The 19788-nt window shown below is 31.5% G+C and overlaps 1 protein-coding gene across 1 annotated transcript in view; it reads right to left on the reverse strand.

The window, feature by feature from the left end:
* Positions 1 to 19788, reverse strand: part of KCNH5 (potassium voltage-gated channel subfamily H member 5) — a 472518-nt gene that overhangs the window by 432444 nt on the left and 20286 nt on the right. The window contains exon 2 of the mRNA XM_074290315.1: positions 11189 to 11312. Coding sequence (XP_074146416.1) covers positions 11189 to 11312 — 124 coding nt within the window. The remainder of the gene's footprint in view (positions 1 to 11188; positions 11313 to 19788) is intronic.

Genomic DNA, 19788 nt, shown 5'->3' on the forward strand with positions numbered 1-19788 from the left:
GGTAGTTCAAAAGAAAGACTGGAGGAGACCTGAGCATGATCAAATTTATCAGAATAAGGTTGTGCAAAATAACTCCTAATTATTGCCCTAATTTCCTCTTCATTAGTGGAAAGTTCTCCTTTTTCATTTTTGAGACTAAAAATTTGATGTTCCTCTTTCCTTTTTCCAATCAAATTAACTAAAGTTTTATCTATTTTTGTTGGTTTTGTTCATAAAACCAACTTTTAGTTTTATTTATTAATTCAATAGTTTTAAACTTTTAATTTTATTAATCTCTCCTTTTATTTTTAGAATTTCAATTTGGTATTTGATTGAACAACCTTATGCCAATAAATTTGATAACCTAAGTGAAATAGAGGAATACCTACAAAAATATAGATTGCACAAATTAACATAAATGGAAATAATTATTTAAATAGTCCCATTTTAGAAAAAGAAATAGAACAAGCTATTAATCAACTCCCTAAGGAAAAAACCCCAGAATCAGATGGATTTACATGTGAATTTTACCAAACATTTAAAGAACAATTAACTCCAGTACAACATAAACTATTTGAAAAAATGGGGAAATTCCTTTTATGACACAGACATGGTACTGATACCTAAACCAGGTAGGACAAAAACAGAGAAAGAAGATAGAAAAAAAAGATAGACCAATGTCCCTAATGAATATTGATGCAAAAATCTTAAATAAAATATTAGCAAAGAGATTACAGAAAATCTACCCCAAGATATCATGACCAAGTAGGAGTTATACCAGGAATGCAAAGCTGGTTCAATATTAGGAAAACTAGAGGCAGCTAGTTGGTGCAGTGAACAGAGCACCATTCCTGAAGTCAGGAGGACCTGAATTTAAATTGTACCTCAGACACGTAACACTTCCTAACTGTGTGACCTTGGCAATTAACCCCAATTGCCTCAGCATTACACACACACACACACACACACACACACACACACACACACACACACACACACATAAAACTGTTAGCATAATTGACTATATCAATAAATTAACAAAATTAACAAAAAACATATAATTAACTCAATAGATGCAGAAAAAGCATTTGATAAAATCTAACATCCATTCCTGTTAAAAACACTAGAGAGTATAGAAATAAATGGATTTTTCCTTGAAATAGTCAGTAGCATCTATTTAAAACCATCACCAAGCATCATATGTAATGGTGACCAATTGGAACCATCCCCAGTAAAATCAGGGGTGAAACAAGGTTGCCCACTATCACTATTACTATTCAATATTGTATTAGAAATGCTAGCTTTGGCAATAAGAAAAGAAAAAGAGATTAAAGGAATTAGAGTAGATAATGAGGAACCCCAGGAATTCTACTAAAAAGCTAATAGAAATAATCCACAACTTTAGCAAAGTTGCAGGATAAAAAATAAATCCACATAAATCCTCACCATTTTCATACATCACTAACAAAATCCAATAGCAAGAGATACAAAGAGAAATTCCATTTAAAATAACCATTGATAGTATAAAATATTTGGAAATCTATCTGCCAAGAGAAAGTCAGGAACTATATGAGCAAAACTACAAAACACTTTCCACCAAACAAAGTCATATCTCTACAATTGGAAAAATATCAAGTGTTCTTGGATAGGTTGAGTGATTATAATAAAAATGACAATAATACCTAAGCTAATCTATTTATTTAGTACTATACCAGTCAAACTCCCAAGAAACTATTTTACTGACTTAGGAAAAAATAACAACAAAATTCATCTGAAAGAACAAAATGTCAAGAATTTCAAGGGAATTAATAAAAATAAAAAAGCAAATAAAGGTGGCCTAACTGTACCAGATCTAAAACTATATTATAAAGCAGCAGTCATCAAAACCATTTGGTACTGCCTAAGAAAGAGACTAGTTGATCAGTTGAATAGGTTAGGTTCACAGGTCAAAATAGTCAATGACTATAGTATTTGACAAACCCAAAGACCCCAGGATAAGAACTCACTATTTGACACAAACTGCTGGGAAAATTGGAAACTATTATAGCAGAAACTAGGCATTGACCCACAGATAACAACATATAACAAGATAAGGTCAAAATGAGTTCATGATCTAGACATAAAGAATGATATTATAAATAAATTAGAACATAAAATAGTTTATCTCTCAGATCTGTGGAGGAGAAAGGAATTTCTGACCAAAGAAGAACTAGTGATCATTATTAATCACAAAATAGATAATTTGATTATATTAAGTTAAAAAGTTGTTGTAGAAACAAAACTAATGCAGACAAATTAGAAGGGAAGCAATAAACTTTGAAAATATTTTTACATTCAACAGTTGTGATAAAAGCCTCATTTCTAAAATATATAGGGAATTAACTCAAATTTATCAGAATTCAAGTCATTCTCCAATTGATAAATGGTCAAAAGATATGAACAATTTTCAGATGAAGAAATTGAAACTATTTTTAGTCATGTGAAAAGGTGCTCCAAATCTCTATTGATCAGATAAATGCAAAGTAAGACAACTCTTAGACACTACTACACACCCAGATTGGCTAAGATGACAGGAAAGGATAAGGATGAATGTTGAAGGGCATGTGGGAAAACTGAGACACTGATACATTGTTGGTGGAACTTTGAATGCATCAACCATTCTGGAGAGCAATTTGGAATTATGCTCAAAAAGTTATCAAACTGTGCATATCCTTTGACCCAGTATGTTTCTACTGGGTTTATATCTCAAAGAGATCTTAAAGGAGGGAAAGGGACCCAAATGTGCAAAAATGTTTGTGGCAGTCCTTTTTATAGTGGCTAAAAATTGTAAATTGATTGGATGTCCATCAATCAGAGAATGGCTGAATAAATTGTGGTATATGAATGATATTATTGTTTTGTAAGAAGAAAACAAAGAACGATTTCAGAGAGGCCTGGAGAAACTTACATGAACTGATGCTAAGTGAAATGAGCAGTACCAGGAGATCATTATACACAGCAACAACAAGACTATACAGTGATTAATTCTGATGGACATGGCTCTCTTCAATAATGAAATGATTCAAACCAGTTCTAATTGTTCAGTAATGAAGAAAGCTATATATACCCAGAGAGAGACTTGTGAGAACTGAGTGTGGATCACAACATAGCATTTCTCACACTTTCTGTTGATGTTTGCTTGAGTTTTGTTTTCCTTCTCAGGTTTTTTTTTCCTTTCTAGATCTGATTTTTCTTGTGCACCAAGATAAATGTATAAATATGTATACATATATTGGATTTAACATATATTTTAACATATTTAACATGTATTAGACTACCTACCATCTAGGGGAGGGGATGGGGGAAAAGAGGGAATAATTTGAAACAGAAAGGTCTGCAAGGGTCAATGTTGAAAAATTATCTATGTATATGTTTTGTAAATAAAAAGCTTTAATAAAAAAATTTAAATAAAGAAATAAGAGATGACAGAATAGGATTGGAGGATGTCATAAGGTGTACAGATTAATAGGAATGAAATAAAAAGGGAACAACATATATGTTTAGAAGGCTAGAAAATTCTTTTAAATTCAGATTATAAATAAGAGGATAACGGGAAATGGTGGGGAAAAGATTAAGGGAAGGATTGTTGGAGGGGGGGTACATTAAGTAATATGATGGCAAGATATAAAGTAGAAATAAAACAGAAAAGTCAGGAGAGATGGGAAATAAGAGATACAATTAAACATAAAATAAAGATCAGGAGTAGAATTTACTATGGAAAAAAGGGGTGGTAATCATGAGCTCAGACAAAGTTAAAGGTAAAACAGATTTAATCAAAAGAGAAAAATAGGGAAACTATACTATATATAAGCCACATTAATCAGTATTTATCATATACATATATGTATATATACACATATATATGCATACATATGTATATATGTTTTCATGTATAGGTATATATGAGTATGTATTTGTGTATGTGTATGTTGTATACAAATGGAGAAAGAGCTATATACATACACACATGCTATATGCTTAATTGTAGTCTTCTTGGGTGAGGGCAGAAGGAAGAGGGAAAAAGGAATAAATTGAAAAATACTGAGCAGAGAACAAAAAAAACTACTAGGAAGCAAAGAAAAGATGGACTATGAACAAAACATGTAACATTTATCATTTAGAATTTCTTAAAGTAGAAATTTATTGCTTTATATGTGGAAAATTTTTTTTCTTTTCCTATTTTGTAAGTCTAAAATAAATAAATAAAATAATCATTTCATGGACCCTAAATTAAGAGCCACAGTTATAGCCATTTAAGATTTCTTGACTAATAATCTAATCCTATATGACCAGTACATTTTCATTTCTGATCCTAAATTATAAATCTTAAGTTATTGCTTGTGAAGATATCACATTTAAAAATAAAGTATAATATACCATGTGTGTCTTCATTGACTTCTGAGTTACTTATCACTTTGAGTTTTGGAGGAAAATGAAATTTTTTTACCTTACAATAATGTGAAAAAAGTATTTGTAGTTGAAATGATAGATTCCAATGTGAAAGAGTAATTTGAAAATGTTAAAAGCAAACAATTAAATTAGTGAAATGGTATCTAGGGAAAGGACACCAAAAGAACTTTACCATCAATAGAAAACATCTATGATTTGGAGCTTTTGGAGGAAATCTTCCAGAAACATAAAGAAACCATGTTATCTTGCATGTTTCCAAATTGTTTTCTAAAACTGCCTTTACTAATAATCCAGAGCAAATAATGTAATCTCTCTAGGCCTCAATTTCTTCTTGTGTGAAATAAAAAGGTTAGATAAATGATCATTAATGATTCCTTGGGATTTAAAGATGTCAATATCTAAAAGCCTACAATTTTATGATATGTATCTGGTTCTATGGTCCAAACACAATCATGTGTCACACAATTTTTCCCTAATTTTTTTCTTTATTGCTTGCTTTGTTTTTTTCTTGCTATGCATGTATATTAACTTTTAAATACAAATTTCTTTATGAATCAATGTGGGAGAGAAAAATCAAAACAAAAGAGAAAAACCACAGAAGACAAAAAAAAAAAACAGAAAAAAGAAGTAAACATATTGATTTACATTCAATCTCCATAGTTCCTTTTCTGAATATAGTTGGTATTTCTATCCAAAGTTTATTGGGATTGCCTTAGATCACTAAACCTCCGAGAAGAAAAAAGTCTTTCACAGTTAATCATCACACAATCTTGCTATTACTGTATACAATGTAGTCCTTATTCTGTTTTTCTTTTTTTTAACTCAGCATTGGTTCATGTAAATCTTTCCCGGTCTTTCTAAAATCAATTTCTTGATCATTTTTAATAGAACAATAATATTCTATTACCTTCATGTATCACAGATTATTCAGCCATTCCCCAAATGATCGGGGACTAAGAAATGTTCACTAAGTATATCTGCAAGATTAGAGATAGTAGATCAGACTTCTTTGGATAACAAACCAGAAATCCTTGAAGGATTACTTGGTGGTATAAAATTACTAGACCAATCCCTGGTGTCTATACACCCCCTCAAGTATAGCAGATTTTCTTGAGACAAGAATATGATTAGCAGAAGAACTATATTTCTAAATTTAATTCATTACAGACTAGTTGAGTTTCTGAACTAAGCTCAGTGACAAAGAACCACAACTTAAACAATTATAGGACAAAAGCAATGAATTGTAACTAGGATCAATTAAAAGATGATACCGAATCAATCTGATTAGTGTAGTTTCCACATCTAAAATGCTAAAAAAAAAAAAAAAAAAAATTAAAAGATGGCTCAGAGGCATAAGTTGTTGGATTGGGGGAGAAGCTAGAGAAACATGTTAATTTTGGGGGATTTTGGTTTGGGTTGTAGAGTTTTTTGGCTCCTTTAAATTGTAAAATTCTTGAAAGCTTTACTAATAGTAAATAACCTGAGATAATGTAGCAGACATTTTACTTCAATTAATTAAAACAGACCATATTTATCTCCATATGTTGAATAGTACTATGAACACATAATAAATGTGACCAGCCCCATCATATCTACTATGGTTGCCAAGAAAATTCATAACACGGTAAATTTCTACCCAGCAGGCTACTTAAATAGAAAATATGGAATTCCCTCTGTTCTGGGGATCAGCTGTAGTCACAAATGCACAGCTAATCATGATCTCTCTTCTCCAGTGTACCATGATCACCTTTGCTCTCTTAAGTTCAACTTCAAGGACACCTGGGCAATTTTTTCTTTCTATAGACTATAGACTTTTATATAAAATTACTTGTCAGTTTCTGAGTTTCCAGGGAAACACATTTGGGTATGGCAAGGGTGAGGTAGGGGTAGTTATATTACAATGAACCTTTATATGAAAAATATGTAAGATGAAATCATAGCAGAGTGGAAAGATAACTAAACTTGGAATTAGATAACCCAGCTTCAAATTCTGGTCCTGGAACTTCTAAGCTATGTGACCTACAGCCATTCATTTAATGTCTCTGAACCTCAGTTTCCAAATCCATAAAATAGACATGGCAGAAGTGAATACATGAAGTCAAAGATCCCAATAATTCATTTAATGTATCAGTTTCCAAATATATAAAACAGAGAATGGGAAAATGACTAAATGAAGATAAAGACCCAGTACTAAGTGTTTGATCTTGAAATCCTGTGATCTATTTTAGAGTTAGGAGGGACCTTAGTGAATCCTAATAAATCTTTGCTCTTGCCACTTCTATTCAGTTATAAACAAGGTGTCCTGAAAGTCTAATGCAGTTGTAAACTTTAAAACATCTAATATAGTATCAGGAGAGAATATTCAACATTCTCTCAATATTAATCTGTGAGCATATATTTGGATTTTACTATGTGTCAGACATTGTACAAGGCATTAGAGATAAGAAAAACAAAAGTTTCAGTTCTCTATTCTTGTGGACCTTAATTTTTCTATTATATTCATAATATATTATATATTTATATAGACTTAATTATATATTCTATAGTTATATGTTTACTTAATTATATATTATATAATTATGTATGTATATTCTTAATATATACTTTTGTGGAACTTAATTCTTATATGTGTATGTATAAGAATTAAGTTCTACAATAGAGACTGTCATTTTTGTTTATCTCTGATGCCTTACACAATATGACACATCATAAAATCCTAATAAATTATTGTTGATTAAATATATAGATATGTGTGTGTAAAATCCACTATCTTATTAACAACAATTCTGTGGGATTGGTACTCTCTGTTTTACAGATAAGGAAATCAAGGCTCAGAAAGATGAAATAACTTACTCAGAGTCACCTGGTTAGAAAGCACTAAAGCAAGAGTTCACACCCAAAACCTTAAATCACTCTCTTTAGGCTCTTTACCATGTTCCATGGGGTTCTTTATAGAGAAATATACCTACATTTTTATGAGAGTAAACTGTAGATTTTACTACAGTTTTTTATCTAAATCTTTTATCTAGAGCCATACCTAAACAGCTTCACCATCAGTGAGTCAAGTCAAAAACCAATGAGGACTGTTCAATAAAAATAAAAGGTTAGAGTAGGAGTACATCACAGGGATTCTGCCTGCAAGAAGACCTGAACTTTGGTATAGTTCATTATTGTTTCAGATGCTAATTTTCTTCCCTCTTTGAGGGTATTAAGCTAGTTGCTATTCCTGGATTAATAAATCACACAAGGAATTTTTGTGCAAACCCATAATAATTATTTATGTTAATGCATGCCTGCTTGCTTTGAGAATATCATATCTAGTGATATCCGAAGATGCAGGGAAATCTTGGGGGAAAGATAATCTTGTGCATTTTTGCCCTGAAAGAATGATACAACCCAGAGGAATCTGAATATTCTCTAGTGCTTCTAACACAGAAACTTCTCTACACCTCTTCCCTTAGGAAAAAGTACAATGAGATCCAGTTTAATGAACTCCACAAAGTAAAGGAAAATGAAAGAAAAGTATTTGGAATACTGTGGAGAACTGAGATCTCCCTAGACAAATTAAGATCAAAAAAGCAGGCCTATCTGTATCTAATGAATTTTCTACATTAAAAAAAGTATGTCTCCTATAAAATTAGATTTTTAAACTTTTTCTTCCCCAACCACTTTTTTTTTTCTTTCTAGTAATTCTTCTAATGGTACACTTAGAAAAATCTTTATGATGGGTTATAAGGGTTTCTATTGGTTTAACAACTACTATGTTCCTTGAATACCACATTTCTCAAAAAGTCTTTTCCTTTTCTGAAAGATTTGACAATGCACTCTAAGATCATATCATTGTTTGATTCTGTCACAAGCCTTCTGAGAGGAAGTTATAGCTAGGTAGTAGACTTCTTTTGGCTTTTCTCTCATCATCAGTTGTGATGATCTGTCTGTGTACTCCAGTGCATGTGTTCTTGGGATATATATGGATTGTGTCCTACATGAAATCTAAACCTATTAGTTATGGAAGCACATGCTATCATCCTTTTCAGCTTCTGCCCCTTTTATTCAAACTTCTCCAAAAGGTCATCTACAACAACTAAATCATCTCACTTTCTTCTTCACCCCTTATAATTTGCCTTCTGACACTCACCTGAAACTGCTTTCTCCAAAATTACTAATAATCTCTTAGCAGCCAAATCCAAGGTTCTTTCAGTTCTCATTCCCTTTAATCTCTCCTGCTTTAACAGCATTGATCATTCTCTCCTTGATATTCTCTTTGATTCTAGGTTTTCAGGGACTTTCCTCTGACCTATCTGACATTCCTTTTCTATCCACTTTGCTGGATCCTCCTCCAAAATCTCTATATGTCCCTGAATCCTCTTTTCTCCTCCTACTTCAATGAGTGAACTCATCAGCTTCCATGGCTTTTTTTTTATCCTAAACAATTTTTATTTTTTATTTTAATAGCTTTGTTTTTCCAAATACATGCAAAGATAGTTTTCAACATTCACCTTTGCAAAATTGAGTGTTCTAAATTTTTCTCCCTCCCTTCATCCCCTCCCATAGAAAACAAGCAATCCAATAGAGGTTAAAAAAACATATGCAATTCTTCTAAACATATTCATCATTCTGTGCAAAAAAGAATCAGATAAAAGGAGAAAAACATAAGAAAGAAAAAAAACAAGCAAACAAACAAAAAAGGTGAAAATGCTATGCTTTGATCCACATTCAATATCCATAGTTTTCTCTCTGGATGTGAATGGCACTTTCTATCCCAAGTTTATTGGAATTGCCTTCAATCACTCCATTGTAACTCCTGTGATTTTAATTATCATCTCAGTGCTGGGTGATCTTAAAATCTAACTATCCTGTCTCAACCTCTTTTCTGACCTCCAGTTTCTTCTGACTATTCCGCATGCCTAGAATGCTCCCTTTCCTCCACTCTGACTACTGACCTCCTTGGCTTCCTATAAATCTCAGATATAATCTCACCCATGAAAAGCCTTTTCCAGCCTCTCTTAAATCCAGTGTCTTCCCTCTACTAATTATTTCCCATTTCTCCTATATATAACTTGCTTTGTATATTTTTATTTGCATGTTTTCTTCCCCATTTACTTGTGAGCTTCTTGAGAGCAGGAACTATTTTTTTTGTTTTTTGTTTTTTGTTTTTTATGTCCCTAACTCTTGAACAGCATATAGTAAGCCACTTAACAAATGTTTGTTGAATTAAACTGAATTTAATTGTCACTATATGGGAATATACTAGTGTATTCTGGCATTCTGCTCCTTGGCAGAATTACCCTGATAAGGTAATATTGATATTGCCACTGGTGGCCATGAGTGCTTCTTGCTGTGCCAATCAGAATAAAGCTAGTACCAAAAATAAAGAGTACTGCAAAAGGAAAGGAAAGTTTCTCCCTTAGTTCTCTGCCTCTACAGTGGAAGGTTGAAAGCAGCTGCCATTAACAGCCCCATTGCTCTGAAGTTTTGCCTTGGATCTTCTCATGATGACAAGAACCTAAAGCACTCCAAAGATAGCACAGTGTCAATTGCTCTCTGCATGAGCTGTACTCCTCCTATTCTCTGCTCTTTCAATGTTATCATTTACTACTTTTATGTAACAAAAACCAGTAACCACTAACATTAATCATACAATTCTACAAGAATTTTGGTGAAATGTCTAAATCTTATTAGAAAGTAGGAATTATATCTTACTAAAAGAAGGTGAAGTTAGTAATACCCACTTCCATGCAAGGAATCACAAATACTTTGGTATCACTCTCTGATAATAATTTTAAGTTGATTAAAGTTCATGAGCAGAAAAAGTTGTAAGCAGAAAAAAAAAATAATAATCTAAAGTGAATTAAATTCCTTTTGACACAAGAGAATGACTTTGCAAGCCAAGGATCTGAGAATGGGAAAGAGGGCATGGAAAGATAGGAACTTCATCAAATGTATAAATGGTTAGCCTCAAACTCAGATACCTTCTGATTTACTCATGGGTGAATATTATACCAGAGAACACCACATATATGTGTATTGGCGCACAGTAACTTTTGTATACTCCAATCCCTCTGAGATTAACCAGATTTATAGAGGAGTCCTCTACACCTCTGCAGAATTTCCTGCATTACATTAGCATGTATCTATATGTATGCATATATATGTGTCTATAAAAATGTGTGAAAATGTGTGTACATGTGTATGCATTTATGTATTTATATATGTATGTACATACATAGCATATATGGAGACAGCCAGATGGTTCAGTGGATAGAGTACTGGGCTTAGAGTTAAGAAGACTTGAGTTCAAATTTGATCTCAAACACTCATTAGCTATGTGATCCTAAGCAAGTTATTTAATTCATTTGCCTTAATCTACTGGAGAAGGAAATGGAAACCCTCCTACAGTATTTTTGCCAAAAAAAACAAAACAAAACAAAAAAAAAAATCAAAAAAACCTTATCAAGTTGCAAAGTTGATTGCTTCAAAAAGTAGCTAAATATGTTTCAACAGAATGGTATTTCTTACTTTTCTTGAATCATCAGAATTAGTGGAACAAATAGCTTTCCAAAGATGAATAGGGTTATCTTGATATTTACAGGTAGGCAAAAATATCCACTTATATAAAAACAAAAGGTTTACTTAGCTTCTTAAACAATATTTTAATAGAATATTTATACTTATCTAATTTGTGAATTTAAGTTGGTATACTTTATTCAAGTTTAATTCCAATTTCATTAACAAAAAGTGCTTCCAAAGAATTACCTACCTGCAGGTGCTACTTTTCTGCATAACGTCAGCTCGATGATATCCAGAGAGTTTACAAAAACCGTCATTACTATAAACTATAGGCCAGTCCACAATCTGGGCATTTCCCAGTAAAAAACTTGATTCTAAAGAGGAAATAAGAAAGAGAAAATTACTTGGCTTCACATTCTGAAAACAGAATCAGAAACTTTGAGTTCAAATCCTGCTTGTCCATTTATTATCTGTACAATTTTGAGAAAATAACAACCTTTTGGACTCAGTTCCATTATTTGTAAAAGCAGAAAGATAGTTTAGATAATCCCTGAAATCCCTTGTAGTTCTAATCTAAGATCCTATAATCTTTTTATTTTAATTAAAGCTTTTTATTTACAAAGCATATGCATGGGTAATTTTTCAACATTGACCCTTGCAAAACCTTCTGTTTCAAAATTTTTCCCTCTTTCCCCACATCCCCTCCCCTAGATGGCAGGTAGTCCAATATATGTTAAATATGTTAAAATACATGTTAAATCCAATATATATATATATATATATATATATATATATGTGTGTGTGTGTGTGTGTGTGTGTGTGTGTGTGTGTATATATATATTTACACAGTTTTCTTGCTGCACAAAAAAAAATTGGAACAAGAAGGAAAAAAAACTCAAAAATAAAATAAAATGCAAGCAAACAACAAGAGTGAGAATGCTATGTTGTGGTCCACACTCAACTCCCATAGTCCTATCTCTGGGTGTAGATGGCTCTCTTCATCACTGAACAACTGGAACTGGTTTGAATCATCTCAATGTTGAAGAGAACTACGTCCATCAGAATTGATCATTATGTAGTCTTCTTGTTGCTGTGTATAATAATCTCCTGGTTCAACTCATTTCATTTAGCATCAGTTCATGAAGTCTCTCCAAGCCTCTATGTATTCACCCTGCTGATCATTTCTTACAGAATAATAATATGCCATAGCATTCATATACCATAATTTATTCAGCCATTCTCCAATTGATGGGCATCCACTTAGTTTCCAGATTCTTGACACGACAAAAAGGACTGCCACAAACATTTTTGCACATGTGGATCCCTTTCCCTTCTTCAAGATCTTGTTGGGATATAATCCCAGTAGAAACACTGCTGGATCACAGGGTATGCACAGTTGATAACTTTTTGAGTATAATTCCAAATTGCTCTCCAAAATGATTGGATCTGTTTACAGCTCCACCAACAATATATCAGTATCCCAGTTTTCCCACATCCCCTCCAAATTTTGTCATTATCTTTTCTTGTCATCTTAGGCAATCTGTAAGGTGTGTATCTCAGAGTTATCTTAATTTGCATTTCTCTGATCAATAGTGATTTGGAGCACCTTTTCATATGACTACAAATAGTGTCAATTTCTTCATAAGATCCTATAATCTGTAAAATAATTTAAAAGGCTATTTGACCATTTCTACTATGGGTCTATTCATAATTTAATGTTTTATACAAGTTATATTTTAAAAACATGTTACCAGTTAAGTTTCAGCATTTGGATAAGACATATAGTGAATGATAATTTTTATATATAAGAATTCTTTTTTTTTTTTCAGAAAAAGAGGGTAGTTTTCAAAATGTGTGTGTACTGAATCATGTCCTTAAAGTATTAAATTAAAGCATATGCTAGTCAGGAAAGTGATGGAACTTACATTTGCCCTTAGCAAGTCACATAATCTCAACCTCAGTTTCTTCTTCTATAAAATAGAATTAATAATAGAACAACAAAATTGCTTCAAGGATTAAATGAGTTAATATATGCGATTTTTTGCAAATCTTAAAGAACTACCTAACTTCTAGCTACCATCATTATTATTTATTATCTATCACAGCAATTATACTTAAGATAAGTGGCTTATTGAATCAAGATGGCACAGAACAGGCAGGGATCCATCTAAACTCTCTCCAAAACCCTCCAAAAATGTTAAATAATGACACAAAGCAAATTCTGGAGTGGCAGAACCCACAGAAGGACAAAATAAAATCATTTTTTAGTCCTACAACTTAAAGGATCTGTTGTACTAGGGTGCTAGTAGAGCATAGTCCAGAACAGGCAGTACCTCATAAATTAGCAGCAGGCTTTGGGAACTGGATCAGTGGTGGCAGTGGCAGTGGTAGTTTCTGGACCTCTCAGCCCACAGACAATAAGGAAGTCAAACAATTAATTGGTCAGAATAAGATTGTGGATTTTCTTTGCTGGCATCAAGGTCAGCACTCTGTTGCATGACCTATTTGGATCTGGATTACAGTCATAGGATGAAGATCACTACCATACCAGAACTAGTGGCTAAAGGAAATCTGGGAGCCTGGTCACAGTTTCAAGGCAGAAAAGAATGCTTGTGGCACTCACTAACAACAGCAAAGACCAGGACAAAAGTAACATGCCTTTCTCTAAATTGTATCACTTTGGAAGAGCAAAAAACTTATAGATCTTCAGAATTATCTCTGAAATAGCTGCACAAAGAAAAGATCCTGAAACTTGGAAGACTGGCCTTTCTATTTTAGCATAGAATAAAAAGTCAAGTAGAATGGAAAATGAGCAAAAAGCATAAAAATATACTAATGATAGAAAGTTACAATGATAAAAAAAGAAGATCAATTCATACACTGAGAAGAAAATAACAAAGTCTAAAGTGGTACATCCAAAGCCTCAAAGAAAAATATGGAAGGGCTCAAAAAGGATCAATAAAAGCAGGAGAAATAGAAAAAAAAAGTAAAAGAGAGTGAGAGGGGGAAATGATAAGAAAAGTGAAACAGGGACAAGAAAATCATGAAAAAAGAGTCAGCAGCTTGGTAAAAAAGGGACCCCAAAAATATTGAAGAAAATGTCTTAAAAACCAGAATAGGCCAAATGGTAAAAGAGGCCCAAAATTTTTCAACTAAGAAAAGAATATCTTGAAAAACAGAATTGACAAATTGGAAAAGATGTACAAAAATTCACTGAAGAAAGAACTCCTTAAAAATTAGAATTGGCCAAATAGAAAAAGAAATACAAAAGTTCCCTGTGGAATATATAATCTTAAAACTTAAAATATGCAAGCATAAGCTAATGGTTTTATGAGACAACAAGAAACAAAAAAAAAACAAAATCAAAAGAATGAAAAAATAGAACAAAATATGAAATATCTCAGATAATTCAAAAATATTTGCACTGTCTGAAAGCTATAATAAAAAATAACTTAGACATCATGTTTCAAGAAATTATCAAGGAAAACCACTCTGATATTCTAGAATCAGAGTGTAAAATTGAAAATGAAAGAATCTAAAGAATCTACCAACTCACTTCCTAAAAGAGATCCAAGCTAAAAATTCTCAGAAATGGTATAGTCAAATTCCAGAATTCCCAGGTCAAAGAGAAAATATTGAAAATAGCCAGAAAGAACTAATTCAGATATCATGGAATCACAGTCAGTATAACATAAGATTTAGCAATTTCTTCAATAATTAGAGTCCAAAAAATCTAGGAATACAACCAAGAATCAACCATCCAGCAAAACTAAGTATAATCCTTAAAGGAAGAAATGGATATTCAATGAAATAGCCTTTCAAGCATTTCTGAAGAAAAGATCAAAGCCAAATAAAAATTTTGACTTTCAAATACAAGATTTAAGAGAAGCATAAAAAAGATAAAAAGGAAAGAGAAATAAGGAATTCAATAAGGCTAAACTATTTACAATCTTACATGGGAAAATTATATTAGTAGCTTCTAATTTTTTTTTACTGTGAGGGCAGTTAGAGGGAATACAAATTATGCAGAAGGCATGGATGTGGGTTGAATTTAATGAGATAATTATCAAAAAAAAGTAAGGGGTGAAAAATAGAAATCCCTTGGGAGAATGGAAAGGAAAGAAGTAAAAAAATTATCTGACATAAAAGAGAAGCAGAAAAGAACTTCTAGAGTAGAGAGGAAATAGGAGACCTTATGGGAGCAGGTAAACCCTTAAACTTTACTCTCACTGGAATTGATGCATTCAGTTGGGCACAAAAATCTATTTACCCTTCATACAAGTAGGAAATGAAGAGGATAAGAGAATTGGGGAAGGCTCATAAAAGGGAAGGTGGATTGAGGAAGGCAATAGAAACAAATATTTTTGAGAACTGATGAGGAAAAAGGAGAGAAAGAGAGAGCGAATAGGCTAAACATGGGGGAATAGAATGGAAGGAAATATATAGTTGATAATCATTACTATGAAAAAAATTTACAGCAAGTTTCTCTAATAATTACTTCATTTCTCAAATATTTAGGAAACTGAGTAAAATTTATAGAAATAGGAGTCATTCCTCAACTGCTAAGTGGTCAAAGGATATGGTCAGATGAAATAATCAAAATTATCTTTAATCATATGAAAATTGTTTTAAATCACTATTGATTAGAAAAATATGAATTAAAATAATTCTGAGATGCCACCTCATATTTATCAGACTGACTTACATCACAGACAAAGAAAATAATGAATGTTAAAAGGAATGTGGGAAAGTTGAGACACTTGGTACAGTGATTCAACCTTTTCTGTAGAGCAATTTGGAACTATGCCCAATGGGCTATAAAAGTATGTGTACACTTTGACCCTGCAATATCACTACTAGGTCTATATCCAAAAATATAAAAAGCAAGAAAGAAAAAATGACATATATCTACAAAAATATTTATAGCAGCTTTTAGCTGAGAAAGAATTGAAAACTAAGGGGATGTCCATCAATTGAGGAATGACTGAATAGGTTGTTCCACATGATTGTGATGGAATACTATTGTATAAACAATAACTAATAGGATGCTCTCAGAAAAATGTGGAAAGACCTATATAGACTAATTCAAATGCAATGAATTAATCAAGGAGAACACATCATATAACAACAGCAATATTTTATGATGATCAATTGCGAACCAGCAATACGATGAAGTAAGACAATTTTAAAGGATTTATGATAAAAATGTTATCCTTCTCCAGACAAACAACTGATAGATTATGAGATGTAGACTGAAGCATACTTCTCCTCTACTTTATTTTTTTTAGAGAGGAAAGGATCTGTGTTTTCTTTTACAAGATTACTAGCATGGAAATAAAAAATAATGTGTTTTGCTCACACACCAAAAAAAAAGATAAAAGATTTATTAACAATAAGTTTGTGTTGACTACCTAAACTACCCATATTGCTTGACTTCAGTATATGGATAAGCAAGAACATTACTTTATAGCATCTATATAACCAAGGGCATCAGTCACAAAACTGATACTGTTTGAAGCTATTTTTAAAAATACCATTTTTTCTTCTTAAAGAATATATGATTCAAATATGTGTTATCAGCACAAACCATTTGGGATTGTCAGTGTAATAAATGAAAAGCTATCACCACTATTATTTTTGAGATACTACATGACTTTCTGCTGATATGGAAGGGAAAATTTGGTTAATTTGTGAGGAATAAAATTCAAAATGCTTGGTTTTTGTTCCATGCATTATTTCAAAGCTTAAAATTTTAGAATCTATATTATTTATTTAGTGACTTGCATAGTAAATATATCACTTAAATTTAAATACAAACAACAAGGCTATAAGAATAACTAGAAGGAAGTGCTTAAACTAGGAATAGAAAGATGAATAGAAAGGAATATTTACAAAATATTAAATAGATTGGTTTAATAACTTGAAATTAAAATTAATTTATGAATAAAATTAATCCAACTAAAATTAAAAGGAAAGTAAGAGGATGGGGGTAAATGTTGGCATCAATTATCTCTGATAATGGCCTAATATTTAAGAAAATTTAATACAAAAATATAATAAAAGTATTTCCCAATAAATAAATGTTCAGAGAATATGAACAAATTATTCTCAAATTGTAAATCATTAAAGAACTATATGAAAGACTACAACAAATTATTAAAAATAAGAAGGATGCAAAGTCAAAATAACTTCCAAATTTCACCTAACATCTGGCAAAATGTCAAGGATGACAAAAGCTAAAAAAGTGGAGGAATGATGGAAATGCAAACATTATTAGAATAATGTTGGTGAAGATGTGAATTGGTACAACTATTCTGAAAAACAATCTAGAATTAAGCTAAAAAAGTTATCAAAATATTGATAATCATGAAGTCAAAGTGCTTATTGCTAAGCATATACCCCCAAAAAGTTCAATGATAAAAAAGAAAATTTCTACATATGTTAATATAATGTGTATGTGAAAAATATTCTACATATTTCTATAATATAATATATATTCTACAAATTTCTATATATGTTAACATAATATAATAATAATATTATATGATAATACAAAATATTTATAATAGCACATTTTGTAGCAAATAGCTAGAAAAACAGTAGATGAGCTTTAATTGAAGAATGGCAAAAGAAATGATAGTACTTTAATGCATTGAAATATCATTACTCTGTAATATTGAAATAATGAAAATGAAAAATCTAGAGAAGCATGAGGAGACTTACTTGAACTAATATGAAATAAAAAGAACTAGGAAAAATGTATACACAATGACTTCAACAATGCAATTGGGAAGAAAACCATAAAGCAATCAAAATTAAAGTTCTTATGGTAGAGAATATCCCTTCAAAAAAAAAAGATATGAAAATATATCTTCCACCCTTCTTTGCAGAGATAAAGAACTATAAATACATGAGGTGAGTTTTGTCTAGGCCCTAATTTAACCACTATTGAAATAATGGTTAATGAGTATATAGTTAATGAATATAATAAAAATTCAAGTGGGAGCAAGAAAAACCAAATTATAAGATAGAGAAAAGATGGAAAACATTAGAAACAAAGTTGGGAAATGTAAAACAAATATCCCTCAAATAATTTACAGATTTTTCTTTGGCTAGTACTAGAACATATTCAAAAGCTGTTACGCCATCCAGTATTTGATGATAAGAAGCCATTGGAGGGAAGGGAATCATTGCTTTTCTGGCCAAGTGAGACTTTTTCACTTGGCAGGGTGAAATCAAAATCTGAATGAATCTCATGGTAAAGGAAAAGAAACAAGGGTAGACATGGGTAACTTTTACACTATTATCATGCCCTAATTTGCAATAGTATGTATCCTTGTATTGGGTTTGACACTGTTTCCTTATGCTCCTTACTAGTATTGTAAATTGGTCAATTTCACCATCTTTAAAACTGAAGTTAGGGTGGCTTTTCAGACTCCCAGAATGGTGCATAAGACTTGAATCATCAGTTGGTTAGTTTTGTTGAACTGTTTTTATTCTTTTTTTTATATTTTATCATTAATGGAAAAGTTTAGTGACTAAAAAAAGGATATATTAGAAAACACAAGTAGAGTAAAAATAAAATATATCAACTGAAAATATTTTAAAAGGCAAAGAAAAATAAGGGGAAAGAGGCAAGAAAACTATATTTGCACACTGAATATTTCTGGAAGAAAAAAGGCTGCCTTAGTTGGCTATTCTACTGCTGAATTCATTCACATTTCCACTAATTAAGGATTCAAGTCAATTCCAAATCCATGTTTATGGTAATGATAGACAAATGTTCATGTTCAACTAAAATTGTAACACTTTAAAACATATTTATACTTGGACCAAATTAGAATCATCTAAGTGTAATTTCTTCCATTAAAGTGATTTAATCCAATTAGTTTCTTAACTTCCCATGCAGATGATTGAAGTCATTTACCAAGTTTTTACTTGAGCACAGGATTCAGAATTCCTTATACATTCACAGGGACAAATGATAAGATGATTATGAATAAAGATCGAGTTAGGCAGGAAGTCAGTAATTTTACCATTACCAATATCTCAATCTCCCTAATCCCCTCTTCAGTTGGTTTGGAAATTCAACAAAGGTTACAAATGAGAATATGTGTGTATGTGTACATACATATATATATACACATCTATATATTATATATACATATATGTATGCATGTTCATATGTATATCAAATGGTATCATACTTCTTATCAATAAAGAGGAGATGGGGAGGGTACTCTTAGGTAGAATTCTAATTTGAAAAAGTAAAGAATAAAAACTTAAGATTTGGGGATAATAATCTGTTATTTGGTAAAAATTGTTGAAAAAACTGGAAAGCTTTCCAGTTGGGAAAACTATGAGGGACATGGACCAAAATCTCACATCATTTATCAAGCTGAGGTCAAAATAGACTTATTAACTATATATAAAGAGAGATTTTACAAGGAAATTAGAAGAACATGAAATATATTACACAATGGTTTGAAAAAAAATTAGGATTTGGATTTAGCATTTCTAGTTATTTTTTCAGTACACTGTAGTTAACCCATCACCTAACATTTATGCATTTTTTAAAAAGCTTAATATTTGGCATTCATAGTTATTAAATTCATGTTTTTCAATTTAACCAATTGTTGCAGCTTGTTAAGATGCTAAATCAGGTATACAGTGTATTATCTTTCCAAGTTTTGTGTCCTCACAAACTTTTACAGTCACCCTATGTCTTTTTCAAATCCCTGTCAAAAATACAGAAAGAAACAGGGAGTAGTAATCATAATAATAGCAGTTATATAATATTTTAAGATTTAGAAAGCACTTTACAAATGTCTCATCACCAAAGTAACGCTG

Source organism: Sminthopsis crassicaudata, chromosome 2, assembly GCF_048593235.1.
Source record: "Sminthopsis crassicaudata isolate SCR6 chromosome 2, ASM4859323v1, whole genome shotgun sequence".
In the NCBI taxonomy this organism is placed as follows: domain Eukaryota; kingdom Metazoa; phylum Chordata; class Mammalia; order Dasyuromorphia; family Dasyuridae; genus Sminthopsis; species Sminthopsis crassicaudata.